Source organism: Danio rerio, chromosome 7 (assembly GCF_049306965.1).
Source record: "Danio rerio strain Tuebingen ecotype United States chromosome 7, GRCz12tu, whole genome shotgun sequence".
Classification (NCBI taxonomy): Eukaryota; Metazoa; Chordata; class Actinopteri; order Cypriniformes; family Danionidae; genus Danio; species Danio rerio.
The window spans coordinates 19,334,208-19,354,915 of NC_133182.1; the positions used below are offsets into that span (position 1 = coordinate 19,334,208).

A 20,708-nucleotide genomic window follows, 5' to 3' on the forward strand; every position below is an offset into this window, starting at 1 on the left:
CTGATAATGTTTTTTCTTCTGGAAAAAGTCTAATTTGTTTTATTTTGGCTAGAATAAAAGTAGTTTTGAATTTTTTAAAAGCCGTTTTAAGGTCAAAATTATTAGCCCCTTTAAGCAACATATTTTTTTCGATAGTCTACAGAACAAACCATCATTATACAATAATTTGCCTAATTACCCTAACCTGCCTAGTTAACTTAATTAAACTAGTTAAGCCTTTAAGCTGTATAGAAGTGTCTTAAAAAAATATCTAGTAAAATATTATTTACTGTCATCATGGCAAAGATAAAATAAATCAGTTATTAGAAATGAGTTATTAAAACTATTATGCTTAGAACTGTGTTAAAAAAATGTTCTCTCCGTAAATAAACAGAAATTGGGGAAAAAATAGACAGGTTGGCTAATAATTCTGATTGCAACTGTAGGACTTACTATACAGTAAGTATCAGATTAGTATAATTAGTTAACTTATTTAAATTTAAATGACTAAATGTATTTAATAGTATTGAATGCATTTCTTTTAATTATTTAAATAAAATGTACACTGAATTTGTGTCAATTAAATGTACAGCCTGAATCCCAGAAAAGCTGATAAAATTTAAAATATAACCCAATCAAGAATACGCTTTGCTGATTTTCTTTAAGTTTATTTAATTGCATAATTGTACAAAGAAAAGATTTCAAGTGTCAGTGAGAAACTTAATTGTATTCTGGAATTATAAACAAATTTGATGACTTTGATGCCTGCAACACACTCCAAATAAGTTGGGACAGAGGCATCTTTAACACCGTTTCACAGTAACTTTCCTTTTAATACAAAGCTTCATCATCTGGTTATTGACAATATGAACTGTTCAAAGCTATTTTTGAAGCTATTTCTGCTTTAATACAAAACTTAAGATGCTCATCAGCTGCATCATAACTAATTTACAATTAACTTGCTCTGTGAAAACACTGGAATTTTTGTCTTTGTACTTCTGACGATTAAATAAAAGTTAAAGAAAAATCAGCAAATTGCTAATTTTTTAATTTTAATGAATTTAAAAAAATGTACAGACTTTTCTGGAAATTACATTGTTTTTTTAATGCAAATGACAAAAAAGTGATTTACATACATAGAAAGTATAAATATATTTTCCCTCTAAAGTTTCTGTTTTATTTAAATTATTATAAAGCATTACTGTTCATAGATAAGTTCAACAATAACAACAACTGAAATTGTGGAATGGATTCAATCTGAAATTCCTCATACACTCGTGCATACAATGGAAGTGACTGCACTGCCCTCAAAAATGATGAAACAATCAGCAAAGAGGTTAATATTCACCTAATCATACAGTCTCCGGTGTAAGGGTCACAATCCCCAGCACACTGACATGGCTTGCAACCGTACTCATCCAAACCCCAGTATCCCAGCATGCACTGCTCACAGTGCCTCCCAGCCACCCCTGGCTTACAGACACACTCTCCGTTATCAGGTTTACAATATGAGGAACCGACATGGTTACACATACAAGCTGCAAATCAGGAAAAGAAAAAAAAGTTACACACCTCAGACTGCTGAAAATTATCCATATTACAAGCAGGTACTACAGTTTCCAGAGGCACTGAAAAAATGTAAATATAAAGATCCCCTCAAATTCCTTAAAATGAGCAGCACTGTTCAGTGTGTGAAGTAATTTCAATCAAAATGTGAAGACAGCGTGAGACATATTGAGTAACACCTCCTTCTTTAAAAGAAAATAGCCAATAATGTATTGTTACTGTACATCAAAGTTCTGCTGGCCGGAGTCACTGAGCTAAAGTGCATCAGGCTCATGACAGTCACAGACTGTAATAGTAATACTAATTCTGTCTAACTGCTTTAAAAGGCACAGTATTTAATTTTCACCGCTAGTTGGCTTGTATTCACAACAAACAAAAGAGTGGCACCGTGACTGAGTGTGCAATCATGGGAGTTGTGGTCTTCATTACATTCTATGGTACTGTTACAATCTTAAAGATGGTCAGTCAAGGGGAAGGAGATTAACATTCATTTTGGGTAAAACACACAATATCAACAAGTGAAGGACAAAATACCACAACTAACTAAATGCAATAAAGTGAGTTTTATTGACAAATAGTGATAATAAGTCCAAAATGTATAAAGAGCAATAAATATTTACAAAAATATATTGAAAATCACAGGCAACAAAGGGGACACAAAATGTTTAAACAGGTAGAAGGGAGAGTTGGAGAGATAAGACACTGCCGGCGAAAGGAATATCTTCACGACATTGACGCACTACCTTACCTACATTAAGATAAGAGAAAAACAAAAATACAGCGGGATGGGTGGAGCACGGCCCTTACCTAGTGTGTCTAACAAAACTGATATTCAAAGCCTACGTGTGAACAATGTATGTCGCGCGACATTCTTACCTGTCCCACTCTCCAACCTCAGATGTGCGAAACACTGATGGTGGACAACGGGAGAATAGACCAATAAAAGCAGACATATACCAAACTGTAACACACTGAATGGATTGCAAATTCACTGACGCACAACACAGCACAGAAAAGTCCCAAACCTTGCGAGTAGTGTCCTGTCACCAATTTTTTATTTATTTATTTTTTTTGCCAAGAAAGCAGCGGAGCTTTTATTATGGCATAGTCCATCACTTGGGTCTTTCACGTGTGATTCCACATGTGATCACAGGGAGAAGCAAAAGGGCTGTTTTAGTCTTCCAGATACTTTGAGTTCTATTATAATGTTGCATTTATAGCATTTTGATAAAAAAACACAACATATTAAAGAAACTTTGTTGTTTTCTGGTTATCAATAACCAAACTGGAGATTGAGGGTGTGTGACATCAATTGCATGAACACACAGTACACAGTCTGAGTTGCTAGATAAAATTGCTTATTTCTCTTTAAAATGAATAAGACAGCAGAATATATTTCATTGTTCTAGTGCTTTTTGAATATCTTATTGTAAAATGTGCGTAGTGTTGCATCTCTTTACCAGAGCAGAGCGTGTGTGTCCACTGCTGCAGCAGTTGGCGACATGACCAAATTCACGGCAATGGAAAGCATATTTACATTTTCTGAATCTTTTATCCCCTATATAGTGCACTGCATGTTTCAAGTATCAACGGGAGCGTTAGCCAACCAGGTTGCTTTATGGAAATAGCCAATTGTGTAGCCAAGTAGCCAGATGTGGTCTAATTTCATTGTCTGACGCAATCTCTTCTAAATAAATGACCTCTTGTAGATCCTGTGAATAAAATTTTAAACAGTGCATTTCTTGCATCTTCTGTAAACAAATATTTGAACGTAAATCATTTTAATATAATGGACAATATGCCATCTCAAGGCATCTCTGGCGCAGCTTCCAATCATCGTCTGTGTAGTGCAAAGTAAGGCTCAAGTCCTTTGTCCTACACAACCAAAGATCAAATGTGTCCGCAAAGTGGCTGCAGAAATATAAATCCGCCTCAGCCTTTAACACAGCGGGGTCACATGACTCCACTTGGTAGGGAAAGCAATTGAATAAATCATCCTGGAAAAATTAGGTCGACTACAGGCTCGATAACTTTTCTATTAATCGCCCAGCCCAACTCTGCATCTCTTCTAAATGTAAATTTTGTCTTTGTTTTAGAGCACACTAGCTTATAGATGACCTCAAGACATATCTATTTAAGTAAATAACATGCCTTAATCAATTTAACACACACTCTCTCTCTCAAAACAAAAGTTCATTTTGCTTTCAGGGGGACTTTAAACTGTTTTGCCTCAATGTAATGAATTTCTAAATGACTCACAACATAAGAATGAAAACTTGGATCACTCCAGACCAGACTGACGCAGTCAATTATTATGAGACTGGTGTCATCTGATGATTAATCTGTCTGCCTCCACGTACACAACATTAGCATTTACACTCAACATGTGCACACACACACACACACACACACACGGCCGAGATCCCATCAATGTTCTTGTTTTTCCGCATGTCCTGACTCGCAGTAAGAGCCATTAGCATTCCGAGCAGCAACAACATTCAATGCCAAAGATCCCCTCAATGTGTACATGCTACAATATCGGACATGTTCGCTGATCTTGCGAGTTCCTGAATTTTGACATCATCTAGGCCAAGCTGTACACGTAAACAGACACTCAAACACTCCTTCATGACTACGATGAAGACAGACATGCAAATCACTAATACTCACACACACACACACCATTTTAAGCAGCTTTTTCAAATCTGAGATTAATGGCTTTCATCTGAGTCCAAAGCACAAATACATACTCCTGGTCAAATGTTTAAATTATTGACCTTTCTTTAATGTTTTTGAAACTTTAAGCTCAACAAGGCTTTTCTTAAGTTTTTAAAGATGCATACATGACTTTTTCTATCATAATGTATTTGAAAATCAGTTTTATTCGTGTCACAATTCTTCAGAAATCGGTCTGATATACAGATTTGGTCCTCAATTATTATATTAATATTACTATTAACATTATTTACTATTATGTTTATTTTTCTTTTATTAATTTTGTCACAACAACAATGTATAGCATAAAAACAAAAATTAATCACAAATAAATAAATAACATTAATAATAAAATACAGGTTATTAATTATGATGATATTAATGCCAAGATACACAACACAAAGGAGAATTAAGTACTATTATATTATAATATATTACTCATTTTCTTTTTGGCTTAGTCCCTTTATTAATCTGTGGTCGCCATAGCGGAATGAACCGCCATCTTATCTAGAATATGTTTTACACATCACATGCACTTCCAGCTGCAACCCATCTCTGGGAAATATCCATACATATATTTGGATATCCAAATATCCAAGGCACATACACTATGGACAATTTAGCTTACCCAATTCACCTGTATCGCATGTCTTTGGACTGTGGGGGAAACCAGAGTACCCGGAGGAAACCCACGCCAACACGGGGAGAACATGCAAACTCCACACAGAAACGCCAACTGACCCAGCCGAGGCTCGAACCAGCGACCTTCTTGCTGTGAGGTAAACATGCTACCCACTGCGCAGCTATTATTTTATCTTATATTAAATTACATTACATCATATATTATATTATATTAAATTTTATTATATTACTTAACATTATATTATATTATATTATATTATATTATATTATATTATATTATATTATATTATATTATAATATATTATATTATATTATATACAATTTTTAATTCAATTCAATAAAAATGTACAACTTCTGTTGCTTAATATTTTTGTGAAAATATATCCATTTATTTTTGGTGTACAGAATTTACTTGAAATTAAACTTGCAAACATAGAGTACAGCACTTCAGACTCCCACTGCCAGAACTCGAAGATTTATGTAATTTTGGCAAGCTGAACGCATTCTGTACTGTACAGCAGACACAGCACAAAGGAGATAGATTGACAGTGGTCTAAAGCCATTCAGGACACACAACACAATGCACTACTTAGGATGCAGAACACAATACACTGTAAAAAAAAAAAAAAGCATGTCAAATTGCACAAAAAAAATATGAATAAAATTTACAAAACTGCGAGGCTGCGAAAGGTGAACCACGTTATAGTTCTTATAGCTTTCTGGGGAAAAAAAGATGTAAAAAATATTAAAAGTATTCACACAACTTAATTTTAATTTGAAACTGAATGCGAAGTTTTAACACGATGTGGGGGAGATTAGGGGGAGAAATGGTTAAACACTTACTTTGGTTTTCATAAGCAGCCAAACATGGCATTAGTAAGGCTCTGGCTGAGCTCTGATGTAAACAAAACGATAGTGGCTTTTTTTTTTAATGGGAGGAGCTACTGAATATGCCCCGCCTCATTTTTCAGATTTAGCTAAAATTGAATCAACGCAACGAACCACGCTGCATGTTTTAAGGCACTTGAGAGGACCTTTAAATGTCTCCATGTGATATAAATGTGTTTTCACAACATCTGTAAATGGCTGATAGTGTCTTACGTGTGCAGGAATCTGGGGCGGTGGAGGGTTTCTCCGGATCTCTGTAGAAGCCGCTCTGACAGTGTTGGCAGTGTTGGCCGGTGGTGTTGTGAAGACAGTCACAAACGCCACCGTGCTGCTGACCCGACCGCAGCCATACGCTTTCATCAAAGTGACAGCTCTCCGCATGGCCATTACACTTACACTCTACACACAGACACAAATATTCGTTTAGACATAAGACACATAATTAACTCACAAATCACAGAAAATATGGTGTGTTTGTGTGTGTGTGTGTGTGTGTGTGTGTGTGTGTGTGTGTGTGAGTGTACATTTACATATATTTATATATATATAAATACACACATTTAATATACATAAAATACAAAATGTACAAAAGAAACATATATGTGTACATATATATCTATATTATATATAGTTTTTATTATATATAAATATTTACAGGTGAGTTCAATTATTAGCCGCTTTGAATTATAAGCCCCCGTTTATTTTTTCCCCAATTTCTGTTTAATGGAGAGAAGATTTTTTTCAACACATTTCTAAACATAATAGTTTTATTAACTCATCTCTAATAACTGATTTATTTTATCTTTGCCATGATGACAGTAAATAATATTTTACAGGATTTTTTCAAGACACTTCTATACAGCTTAAAGTGACATTTAAAGGCTTAACTAGGTTAATTAGTTTAACTAGGCAGGTGAGGGTAATTAGGCAAGTTATTGTATAACGATGGTTTGTTCTGTAGACTATCGAAAAGAATATAGCTTAAAGGGGCTAATAATTTTGACCTTAAAATGGTGTTTAAAAAATTTAAAAACTGCTTTTATTGTAGCCAAAATAAAACAAATAAGACTTTCTGCAGAAGAAAAAACATTACCAGACATACTGTGAAAATTTCCTTCCTCTGTTAGACATCCTTTGGGAAATATTTAAAATAGAAAAATAAATTCAAAGGAGGGCTAATAATTCTGACTTCAACTGTATATTAATGCATATATTAATATACACAAAAATATACACAGTATGCACACATTTATTTAGTAAATGTAAACTTTTATTATGGATGTGATTAATCCTTTGACAGCACTAGTTTATATTATTTTAAGGTTTATGACCTTTAACAGACCTGGCAACCCTGCCATAAATTTATACTAAAGAAAAAACATTTTCTTTTTCATTTACAAGCAAGGATCCATTATATAGTTCCAAAATTATACTAAATACTGTACATTTATAATTATACAAAATTTGGATTTTAATTACATTCTGATACTGTAAACCTATGCGTCAAAGAATCTAGGAAAAAATATGTCGTATTTACAATCTAAACAATTCATTTTGGGGGTCAGAATGATTTTTTTTTCTTAATTACATGAACAAGTTACATTTTAAAAATATTATTATTTATGATTATTATTATTATAAATAAATTGATAGTGTAAATTGTAGGGAGCAGAAGAGACTTCGTTCAAAAACATTAATAAACAAATGGAACAATTCCATAGTGAATGGTAATGTCAGAACCACAATATCAAAAAATAACACCTAAACTACTTTTTAAAATTTATTATTGATATTATTATCATCATAATGAAAATGCATAGTTTAAACTGTAGGGAGCTGAAGAGACTTCTTTCAAAAATATTAATAAAACAGTTTACCAATTCTAAAGTGAAAGGTAATGTCAGAACCACAGTATCAAAAACATTTTAAATTTACTATCATTAATAATATAATCATCATCATATAGAAAATGGATTGTTTAAATTGTAGGGAGCTGAAGAGACTTCTTTCAAAAACATTAATAAAAAATATACTAATTCCAAAGTGAATAGTAATGTCAGAACCACAATATCAAAAGATAACACTTGGGGTCCCACTTTTTACTAAGTGTCCTTAACTATGTACTATGTACTGACATCACAAAATAAATACAATGTACTTACTGTGTTTATAATGTATTTGAGAACACTTATGGTGCTTTTGAGTTGAGATAGAGGTTGGGTTATGGACAGGTTTGGTGGCATGGGTATGTTTAAGGGTAGTTTAAGGTGTAAGGGATGGTCAACTGTGTATTTACAAATGTATTTACAAAGGTTAATTACAGATGTAATTACATACATGTATTTAATCAAGCATAAGTACATAGCAAATACATGTTTTTACACAATAAGTACATTGTAACAAACTATTAATTCCTGTGTAAGTACATATTAGTTAAGGCCACTTAATATAAAGTGGGACCACACTTGGTAAACTCTTTCCAAACATGCAACCAATCAAAAACAGTCAAAACATACTCAACCGTGAATGTCATTCACTGCAAGTCAACACTTACTGTAGTTTCACATATGAACTGAAACTTACCAACACACTGATTTGCTTCTCCTGTTAAGCCGTCAGCTGCTCTCCATGGTCTGTCATTGTAAAGGCGATGGCAGCGTTCACAGTGATCTCCAGCCGTGTGATGCCGGCATAAGCATTTACCGTGCACCTGCAGAGGCCAAAAAAACACAATTCACAATACAATGACACACTGTTACAGGTCACCTCGGGGCAACTGGATGCAAAACCTTAGGATCAGCAATTTACTAAAGCGATCATCAACACGTTCCAGCGTTCATTTAGGTGCCAAATATTGTATCATACTGCATACTTTGCCAAAGAATAAATCAAACACCACACAGCTTTAATTCTCATCAGAAACCTACAGTTAGCTCTGTAGATTTTTTTTTGTTATGTTTGTTAAATTTACTAGGTTAGCAAAAGGGTGTGGCCTTTTTTGATATTTTTATTCAGAAAGGAAATTTAATATAAAAATACCAAAAATGATAAACACTGCTTGAAAACTCTTGATTTCTCTGGATTAATGATTTATAGTTGTGTGTACTTTTGTTTTATTCTGTAAAATATTGATGATTCTTTCCAAATAAAAAAGTAAACACTTAATTAAAACAGGCTTATTTTAATTAACAGACTTGTTATATAAAAACTGCAGACAATGTAACTTGTAAATGTGTCAATTTTAAAATAGTTAAGAAATGAATATTTGGAGAAATAAATAACACTAATTATAAATCACAACAAATAAAATATTTAGTATTGAGACAAAGGGTCCACCTTTTATAATTTTTTTTTAAAGATACTCTAAATGACAATTTTTGTATTTGAAATTTGAAAGAAATGTTATCATACCTTAATAAAATAAAACAAATATTACATTTTATTCAAACCCATACCTAATAAATCCATTGAATCCAGAGAAACATTTTAAATCCATTTTTTGTTTTGTTACCAATATTTTTACTGAGATGTAATAAAAAAATGACAGTATAACATCACAATCATATTTACATTTTTGTTTTAAATTTAAAGGGAAAAACTAAAATAATGGGGGAAAAAACTAAAGCAAAAAAAGGGATAAAAAAAGGAATGAAAAAAGGAAGGGGGGCACAGGTTGTTTAAATTAGTAACAGATTATTATATTATATTTTAGAAAGTTTTTTTGGAAGAAATCATTGAAAATACAAATCATCTATAGAAGCCATGCCCCAGGTCATCAATTTGACAATGGCTTCTTTGGAAACGGGGAATATGTAGATAGGTTACAGTAAGTCAATGTCAGTTTATTTTGTCTTTTCCTGTTTCAATTTAAAAAATTGCTGAAATTTGAATATGAAATAAGATATATAAGGGGTGTCCACATTTTCTCAAAAACAGTAAGTTTGCCTTTTAACATGTATGTAATCTTTTCCATAGTTAAACAGAAGGACATATTATTGATCCACTGTACAATAGATGGCCTTTTCTTTCCTTTCCTTTTCTTGAAGTATAAATATATCGATAAGTTTACGAGTACTGCTGTGGCAGTCAATGTTTTCACAAGTCATTCCCAAAATAAACATTTCCGGTTTCATGGGCAGTTTTATGGATATCATTTCAAAAATGAACAAAGCCACCTTTCCAAAATTCCTGTACCTTCGGGCAATCCCACATCCAGTGTAAAAGTGTACCTTTTTCAACTGAGCATTTAATGCATGTGTCTAGGATACTTTGGTTAATTTTATTTAACCTGACTGGAGTGATGTATGTTCTCATAATCTAGTTGCACTGTATTTATATAAGATTACTAGTAAATGTTAATAATTGGGCTTTTGTACATGTTTCCTCCCATTCATCCAGTGGAATATTTATATTTAATTCCTCTCATTAAATGCATTTGTTATTATTTATAAGAACCCTATTTTCTCTCATTTCCATTTTAGTGGTAAGGTCCACTGTTACATTTTTGAAGCCTGGACTTCAAACAGACAACAACAGAAGAATAACAACATGTAAACCATGTAATATAATAATTGCTGTTTATCCATAAAGTATAATAAGTGCTGATTAATTGCAATTAATCACATCCAAAATAAAAGTTAATATTTACAAAATATATTTGTTCATAATATTTATATATGCACGACTATTTTGTATAACACAAATAAATAAATAAATAAATAAATATATTTCATTAATTAACTATTCATTTTTCTTCGGCTTAAATTTCTCTGCTGGAATTACAAACACTGAAGAGCAAATCCATCAATGCGCAACTTCACAAGTCCCAAAACAACAAGCCAGTGGTGAGGAACAAAAATCAACAATTGACGAAAGTGAATGTAAAATGTTTTACATAGCAGATGCCTTTCCAGTCACAACCCAGTAATGGGAAACACCTATTAAATCTCACATTCACACATGCACTCATACACACAATTAAGTTCATCCAATTTACCTATATCGCATGTCTTTGGACTGTTGGGGAAACCTAATCACCCGGGGGAAACCCACGGGAACACGGTGAGAACATGCAAACTCCACACAAAAATGCCTACTGGCCCAGTCAGGACTCGAACCAGCGACCTTCTTGCTGAGAGGCGACAGTGCTTACTACTGAGCCGTTGTGCAGCCTATATTGAATATTCACATACATTAAATATACAGTCAAGCCCGATATCATTTATACCCCACTGTACACAAGCATGCATGCATGCATAAATAATATAAATTAAAACTTTAATCTTGGATGTGATCAATTGTTTGACAGCACTTAATATAAGATAATCCAATGTAATATAACAATTTGTGAAACTTGCTGCACACCCCCATTCTCTCCTACATTCCTTTTCAAGTGGTTATGAGCTCAACATCTCTGCCTCAATATAAAAACATCCTCCTCGTCCATAGCGTCCCTGATTACCTAATGCCTTGGGCCTAATGACTCAGCCATTCATCCATCAAGACCATCTCCTCCGTGGGTTTCACAAAAATATTATTGGTCACATTCATGCTGAGCAGCGAAAACAAACAAGAGAGATTAGAGTTTAGAAAATACTTCAGGAAAGAAAGAGAACAAATGAGCGCTTCAGAGGAGAAGGAGGGGGGTCAAACTGGCAGCGCTCCATCCGGTTGGCATCTGAAACACTTTCGCATGTTTATCATCATAATATGGGAGGAAACGCACCCAGACACACACACACGCACGCACACTCTCTCCCTGCAAACCAAAACATTCCTGCAGGGGCACACAAGGGCTGTGTGAGAGCACGTGTTCCAATTATGAGTGTGGAGGGATGGACTGAGCATGCGGGTCATTCTATAGTTCTATAGAAACATTAAAAAAAAAAAATGAAAATAATAATGTTCACCAAATGATAATTCTTTTCAGGGTCTTACTAAAAAAATATTCAATTTTAATAATATAGTCAAATTCGCTTGGTAACGGAGTTTGACGGTAACAGTACAGTATATACACATACATGGATCAATCATTGGTTCAAACATTGCATCCTGAAGGCAGTGTCATGTGCCAGAATGATGATGATGATGCAGCAATACACACAGCAAGACTGGTGACAGAGTGGTTTGATGAACATGAAAGTAAAGTTGAATATCTTTCATGGCCTGCACAGTCACCAGATGCAATGATTATTGAGCCAATTTGGGGTGTTTTGAAGAAACGTTTTCCTCCACCAGCAGCATAGTGACCTGGCTACTATTCTGCAAGAAGAACACCTTAAAATCCCTGTGGCCACTGTGCAGGAATTGTATCTGTTATTCCCAAGACAAATTGATGCTGCATTGGGCGCAAAAGGAGGCCCTACACCATACTAATAAACTATTGGAGTCTAAAACCAGGCATTTCAGTTTCATTGTCCAACCCCTGTGAATGAATGTGTCTGTTTAATTACAGCTTGATTTTTTTACTCGGGTAAATATACTTTAAGCAGGCCATTTAATTTAGAAGGGAATATTTAATGTATGTATTATTACAGATGGTAATTTTTGACAAATATTTCAGAGCAATTTAGACTTATTCAAATTTAGATAGATGAATTAAATATACAATTAGTAAAACAAATGTTAAAAACGCTTTTCAATTTGATTTAACACTAACACTTTACAATAAAATCACATATATACATATGTGTGTGTGTTTTTATTGTAAAGTGTTAGTGTTAAATCAAATTGAAAAGCATTTTTAACATTTTTTTTAATTTTAACATACATATATATATATATATATATATATATATATATATATATATATATATATATATATATATTACACATACATATATATATATATATATATATATATATATATATATATATTACACATACATATATACATATATATATATATATATATATATATATATATATATATATATATATATATATATATATATATATATATTTATTTATTTATTTATTTATTTATTTTTTAAGATTTTTTATTTTTTTTTGCTTTTTTGCCTGTATTAGTGGAAAGGACAGTATTTTAGGCAGGAAGCGAAGTGCGAGAGAGAGAGAAAGGGTAGGAACGGGAAATATCCTTGAGCCAGCCAGCATTCGAACTCGGGGCGCTACTGCACCAGATGTCAGCGTGCTAACCAATAGGCTATTATGCCTTCACAATAAGATCATATTACTTAACTGACCAATTCAGACAACAAGAAAACCAATCATGATTTTCAGCTATATAAAAATTTTTTCGACAAAATTACTGTATTGCTATGGCCTGGAAGATATTGTTATAAAAATATTATTCAAGAATTAAAAAAACAACCATTGAAAAAAGGCAGTAAAATAATGATTTGGAAATTATATTGTTCTAGATAATATGGTTTAACACTATGCTTTCAACATAGGCTCATCCTGAAAATGTACTAATATATACATTTCTGGAGAGCGCAAATTATGTAGAACGCATGGCTGCATTTCATCTTTAAAATGAACGATATGGGGCAGTATGACATCGTTTATTTTTGCGCTTACCAGCTGACCGCAACCCTCCCTAAAGACAACTTCTTCGATGTAACCAGTTTGTCCAGTGGCTTGCGGCATATGTCGAAGTATCTAAGACGCAGAGAGGAATTGACCTTGACGACGGGGTTCGAGTCCGGCGAAGAACGATTCCAGAAAGCAGGTAGGACAAAAACAAAACTCAAAAAAATAAAATAAACAAGTAAATAACAGGGTGAGAATGTGGTGAAATCTGAAAAAGTGGTAAAAATCAGGCGGCCATGAAAGCTTTTGTTTTTCTGTATTGCTTTTGAAAACACTGTCAGTTGGGTTCAGTGAAGTGGGTGGGCGCTGGTGCTCTTTAAAACGCTATCGGTTGGGTTTAGGAAAGGTAGTGGTTGGGGATTAGCCAGTCAGTCAGCCAACAGCGGCCTCTGGTGGATTTACGTGAGAAGAGCAGGCACGAATGGTGCTGGCGAGAGAAAAACTGCAAAAAATACGTAGCTCCTGGGATGTATTTTGCGCTCTCCAGAAATGCATATAGTGGTATGTTTTCAGAATGAGCCTTGATTAAACTCTTTACAATAAGATACTGTTATGGCCTGCAAGATCCTGTGATTAAAACAACTAAAAACACACAAAAAAAGTTTTGAACTTGAATGTTTCTGTCAACATGTCTAGGTGGGAAGTGAGTGGCGTGTATGTCGATTGGCACGGGATGTGTGTTTTGTCTAGCCTGACAGATCAAACGGTCTGACCTTTGATAAGAGAGTGGCGTGCTGATGTGTGTACATGTGTGTGTGTGTTTGAGTGAGTTAGACTAATTGCTGTTATTGTCTGATCACAGCATGCAAACAACAACTCAATTAGGAAAAGGGGCAAGTAACGCAGACCCTCGTTTTCATCTGGTGCTTATCACCATTCCTCCCTCTGCTGTTTTCCTGTTTCACTTTGTCTTTTTATCCTTCAGTTGATATCTCAGTTTTATCTCTCCACAGAGATGGAGCCAAATGAACAGTAAAAAGCATGGCTTATATAATCTGAAACAAAGACGGTGAGAGTGAGAGGGCCAAAGAGAATGAGAGAAACTGGAGGCCGTTTATGTAATCATACGGGAAACATGCTTTCTGGGAATGTGGGTAACTGTACATAATGCAAAATTGTTGGGCAGTATTGTAACGTTGCTGTTGCTGTTATTGGCCTGCAAGATCCCTCATTTGGGGCAGCACAGTGGCTCAGTGGTTAACACTGTCGCCTCACAGCAAGAAGGTCGCTGGTTTGAGTCACGGCTGGGCCAGTTGGCATATCTGTGTGAGTTTGCATGTTTTCTCAGTGTTCGTGTGGGTTTTCTCCGAGTGCTCCGGTTTCCCCCACAGTCCAAAGACATGCAGGGGTTTGTTTTCATAAACCATCATTAGCTAACTAAGGTGGCAAGTTCAGTCGTAACAAAGATAATTTGTTGAATCTGTCGTTCCAACCAACATTCGCAAACGTGTAAGCTTACAACTACACCTCTAGAGCTGTAGTTAGACGCATAGTTCCTGGTTGTGTTCTATTCCCCATTATCCCCCCTATATCCTATTCATTTAGAATGTTGCAACATTTATTTACTTATTATTATTTTTTAAAGCATTAAAGTCATCACTCTTAGGTGTAATTTGCTTTCAAAGTATTTTTTACAGTTCAGTTTTAGTGATCTTCATATTGACAAATGCATTCCCTTCGTGGTGCACTTTAAAAACATTTTTGCCATTTTGAACACAGCCGTGGCTCATGACGAAACCTACAGGTCATCTATTATTTAAAAGTGGAATTTATGTTACGTCTTCAAAGCTTGTGAAACAATATACAGCATTCAATAACAGTTTTAATTTATAGTAGGTTATTTATTAAGAAATGTATCTGTACTTTATATGACACTGGCCTGTTGGTTAGTACATTTCTGCAGTAGTTTAAATGTTTTAAATGTAAAAGTAGACTTTAAAAAAAAAAATAATAAAAAAATAAACAATATTGTATTTAAATAATAATAATAATAATAATAACAATAATAATAATAATTATATTAAATAGGATTTTAAAAAAATGTCTTAAAAAAATAAGCTTAATGTAAATTAGGCCTACAACCAATAACGGTTTATTTATGAGATTAGAATATGTGTTAGCTTACTGATTTTATATGAAATATTCTCAATAATATTCTCAATAATATTTGTAAAGGAAACATAAACAGGTCCTATATGTGTAGTCTATATATACTTAAATTAATCTGTAAAACAAGTGCATGTTTATACTTAAACTAATATTGGATTTTAAAAATGTATGATTGTGTAAAAAAATATTTATTTGCACAAAAAATTATGGGTTTTTTATCCTCTAAAGAAGTTGTTACTCCACCCTGTTTAGAGCCTCATTATGGGCGTTTTAAGTTATAACTAACAGATCTGCGACTACAGGTTTTGGGAAAAACTCATCACTACAGCGTTCTTTTCCCAAAGGATACATCGTAGTATGGTAGTTCAGCCATGAGTTATGTCATTGTTTGGAAAATGCACCCCAGTATAAATGAATTAAATAAGCTAAATTGACCATAGTGTATGTGTGTGAATGAGTGTGTTTCTTAGTACTGGGTTGCAGCTGGAAGGGCATCTGCTGTGTAAAACATATAAAGGAATAGTTGGCGGTTCATTCCGCTGTGGTAGAGACTAAGCCAAAGGAAAATGAATAAATAAATGAATGAAGACCCCTCATTATTTACATCCATTATGTTTCAGATCCCATGGATTTCTTTTTTTTTTTTGAGGAACATCAAGTCAAACATATTTCGGTAGGGTGCAACTTTTTTTTTTTATAAATATTGTTAAACAAAACAAAAATTTATTTGTTCAAACAAAGATGATATAACAAAATATATAGGTCAAATGAAAATTGGAAATGTTTTCTTGACAACTAATTAAAAAAAACAAAAACACAATGGAAAATTTATCTCAGGACGTCTTTAGGGTTTCGTATTCTGGGAGGCTTTTTATTCCAAAGATTAGATGAAATGATCTTATTTAAATAAGAAAAATACGATTTATTAATATAAATAGGTATAGTTTGAAATAAATATTAAAAATAAAAAATTTAATTACAGTGAACCTACCAATCAAAAAAGTGGGGAGTTTAGACTATTTTTAAATATGTAAATTTATCAGAGGCTACTGCAAAAGGTTAGTGAGAAAAAGTATTTTTGGCTATTTGATTTATGAGAAGTAACTGGCTGAGTTTATACCCTGAAATAAAACTAAAACGCTCAAGAGCAGTCATAATGTGAGGGAGAGAATTTTGAGGATCTGTAATAAATGACAGCAGGTCATCTGCATAGACTGACAGTTTGTACTCTCTGTAACCTAGATATATGACCCTTGATATCCGAGTTTGAGCTCAACAAAATAGTCAGCAACATTAAGACATTATTAAGATAATATGAAACATTTGTTAAAAAAATCTTCTAGATGTTATTAATAAGCAAACAAACAAACACACACATATATATAAAAAGGCCCGCTGTTAGCTTACAGTTCGCCAGTATATACAACCCCAAACACAACGCACTTACCACGTGTTTTCCAAATGTTTTTGAGTTGTGTTTGCCTCCAGTGGGCACACACTGGTCTGCATGTCCATGGCACAGGCAGCCTCCTTTTAAAATGAGGTCAGAGATGGCATATCGGGGAGTTGCTGCATTGGCATCAGCAATCGGACAGGGGCAGGAGTGTGGCTGAAGCAGACGAATCCTGACATTAGTGACGCCCAGCAGTGAGCGGGCATCAGTGCTGTATGGATCCAGCCTCTCATAAGGTGACAGTGCACGGTAAATCACCTGCTCACACACACAATATACATGAAAAGCACATTCATTGTTTTCTATTTCATTTTATTAAGATTCATACTACTTCATTTATTTTAAGAATCAGCTTAAAGTTTGATTTTATGTAAAGTTTGAATCATTTTCTAGTGTTTTTTTGTTATATGAAGTACATTTTTAAATATATCTATTAGTATTGCACAATATACTAGTATATGCAATATCCATAATTGTCACAGTCTTGTGTCTCTGTTGTGTTTTCGCCTTGTTATTCCTTTGTTCTGTTTTCCCGCTGTGTGTTAGTGTTAAGCATTTCCACCTGTGTCTCACCCTTGTTTTGTATTCAGATAATTATGTCTTGTGTATTTGTACTCCTTTGTTTTGCTCAGTCCTTGGTCCGGTATTATATTGTCTACAGCATTTGATTCCTGCGTTTTGATGTTCCAGTGAGTGTCTTGTTTAAAAGTACATGTTCTTTTGAATATTCCTGACTCTGAGTTTCTTGCATTTGTAAAGAGCGAACGTGACCATAATAGCAGAAAAGTGCAATAAATTAAATCAATTGTATGTGACAAGCTTTTGTGTGCAACATGCATGGGTTGTAAATCTGACCAGATTAACTTAAGCTGCGTCCCAAATGGCACACTATACACTATGCACTCATGCACTATGTACTTATGCACTTACACACTCAACAGGATAGTACATGTATGTAGTGTCGTCCCAAATGGCACACTAATGTTTTTTTACTAAACGGAAATTCAAACCGTTTCCCTGATGACGTTTGACGGTTGCCAAATCAGTGAAATAAACGACCGAATTATCAAATAATACCTATCGTGAGTATTGCCGCATTCACCATCGGGAGGCGATATAATCACTCTCGTAGGAGAATTTTGCTTTCTCCATCCAAAATAAATAAAGTTATTCAACATGTGCGTCCGATAGCTCCGCCTGTTCCTCTACGTAAGCAAACCTGCGGTCGTTGAGTGCGTGAAGTGTCCATCATTACACACTTCATTTTAGCGGCTGAATGAGTGCATCATCCGGGTAATTAAAGTGCACTTATTATTTTAAGAGTTTTCAGTGTGAACACACTACTTACACTATTTATACTACAAAATGGCGTAGAATAGTGCATAAGTATGCGATTTGGGACGCAGCTCTAGAGCTGAAAATAAACACTAAAGCTGCGATCACATTAGAGTTTAATAATGCGAAATTCTGTCGTGCGGCGCTACGAAAAGGGGAGGGATTTAACAGGATTATTTGACATTAAAAAAAGAGAGCGATTGCTCCATGTTTTAAATTTCTGCCCAGAGAGGTGATGTTTTAATCCTAGATTGGTGTCACGCAGTCAAGTGATGTGACTTCGCACTGCAGCGACCTGCGAAACTTGACGCATGACCTTGCGTTTCCGGTAACCGCAAGACAAGGGGAAAATGACAACAGCCAATAACAATCTGAATTTTCTGTTTTTATTTAGATCATAGTGTTTTAAATGTTTTCACCATGACATAGTTTTTTAGGTAACACTTTACTTGAAGGGTGATCATAAGATTTTATATTAAACCATTACTGATATTACTTTATAATAAACTATTATAACTAAGACATGACACGTCATCAACGTGAACGAGATTTTATGCATGCTTATAACAACTGTTATAAAAATTCAGTCATTATAAATGTCATGAATTTTATAAGCGTCATTAATATTTTTTTACATCAACTGCAGTGATACAACTCAACTGCAGAATTTATCATAAATATGACTGAAATAGTAATGACGCTGTTAAATTTAAATAATAAATATGGTTTATTCCACTGAAAACATGATCAGAAAAATATTCATTCCACAATTACAATGGCCTCATGACAATCATGTTTATGACAGATTTACAAGTTTTGTTGAATTGGTAATGGCATGTGGCCATGACAAAGATGAAGACAGGTGGTGATGTATTTGTTTATGCCAAGTTATCATAACAAACAATGTTATTTAAGCATTTTAAATGACATAAATGAGCAAATGACACTTAACTTGAGTTGTCATAAGCATGCACAAAATCTCATTCATATTCATGTCATAATTATAAAGGTTTCAAGACTACAATTCTTATGAACACTACAAGTAAAGTGTTACCTTTTTGTTTTATTTAATTAGATCAAAAAGTATAAATATATATACATATATATGCTGCTTATTTTACTATGATCTTTACATAAATGTTTTTTTAATTGCTGATAAAATAGCATTTTGCTAATTAAATCATAGGAAGTACTGTTATTGCAACACACAACAACATTGCATATTTTTCCAGTATTGTGCAGACCTGGGGCCTGTTTCAGAAAGGAGGTTAACAGAAAACTCAGAGTATTTTAACCCTGAAATGAGAGAAACTCTGGGTTTTCCGTTTCAAAATGGCAGGTTTGTTAAACTCGAGAAAGCAGGGTAAGTCAAGCCTGTTTCTAAAAGAGAGGTAACTTTAACTCAGAGTCAGTTACTGTGGTAACTTACTCTGTGAATCTAACCTGGTCAGAAGCAGGTTTTATTCTCTAAACTCAGAGTTTCTGTCGGTCTCCTCCCCTTTTTTTTAAGATGAAGCGGTATTTCTCACCTGAGCCTTACATTTCCACCCACCTTTTTTAATGCTCATTTTGGATACGTGCATAAAAACGATTGATAGAAACGTCATGATGCACATAACTTTTTAAAATATGCATAAAAAACGCGCATAACTGAGTAGGATAAACTTTTATTCGATAGAAAATGTGCGCATAAACTACGATGGAAACACTTTTACTGAACAAATTACAGTATGTTCATTAAAAAAAAGATCATGATCATATGATAATGAAAATGTGTGTAAATGAACAAACCAGCAGGCTGAGCACACTGTAACACGTCTTAAATATTGTTTTAGTCATTCTAAAATGCCTTAACTGTTTCAGTATTAGTGTATTATTTATTACCTCCGAACGTCTGGTGCGTGAGTCTCCGCGTCGCATGGCTTTAGACGCCCCCACGTGTTCATTGTGTTTCAACATTGTCTTTTGACCTTTTACAGTCATTGCTTTTGACATCGAGGCGCAAGTACATTAATTAGGCTAAATAAAGAATTAATTGACGCAGCTTCTTCTACCACAGTAAATTCTGTTTTTACTGTCGATATTTGGTGCCAGTTTAATCAGGAAGTGACGATTTTTTCTCTTTGACTCGTTGGATGGAATTTTATTCGCATCTTTTATGCAATATTCCAGTTTTGCACATACATTTATTTAATATATTTGGATGGAAACATAGCTATTGCCTACATTTTAGTCACACACAGAAGAACTGTACGAGAATGGCTTATCTTTTTTTAATAAATAATTAAATTAAATTCACCTTCGACATGCACTTTAACTAGATTAATGGGATTATTATTCTTTCTAAAAATTATTTTTAGTACTGCTACCTTCTAAATGTTGTATTAACCTCTATCACTTGATCAATAAAAAAGGCAGACACACAAGTGCACTGTTAAATCATTTAAAACTAATAAATGTATAAAAA

General features: G+C 33.8%; 1 protein-coding gene across 1 annotated transcript in view; it reads right to left on the bottom strand.

Annotated features, from left to right (window-relative positions):
* ntn4 (netrin 4) overlaps positions 1–20,708 on the bottom strand; it is a 33,076-nt gene that overhangs the window by 7,558 nt on the left and 4,810 nt on the right. The window contains exons 3-6 of the mRNA NM_001430983.1: positions 16,901–17,164; positions 8,374–8,500; positions 6,004–6,189; positions 1,328–1,517 (exon numbers count right to left, since the gene is read on the bottom strand). Coding sequence (NP_001417912.1) covers positions 1,328–1,517; positions 6,004–6,189; positions 8,374–8,500; positions 16,901–17,164 — 767 coding nt within the window. The remainder of the gene's footprint in view (positions 1–1,327; positions 1,518–6,003; positions 6,190–8,373; positions 8,501–16,900; positions 17,165–20,708) is intronic.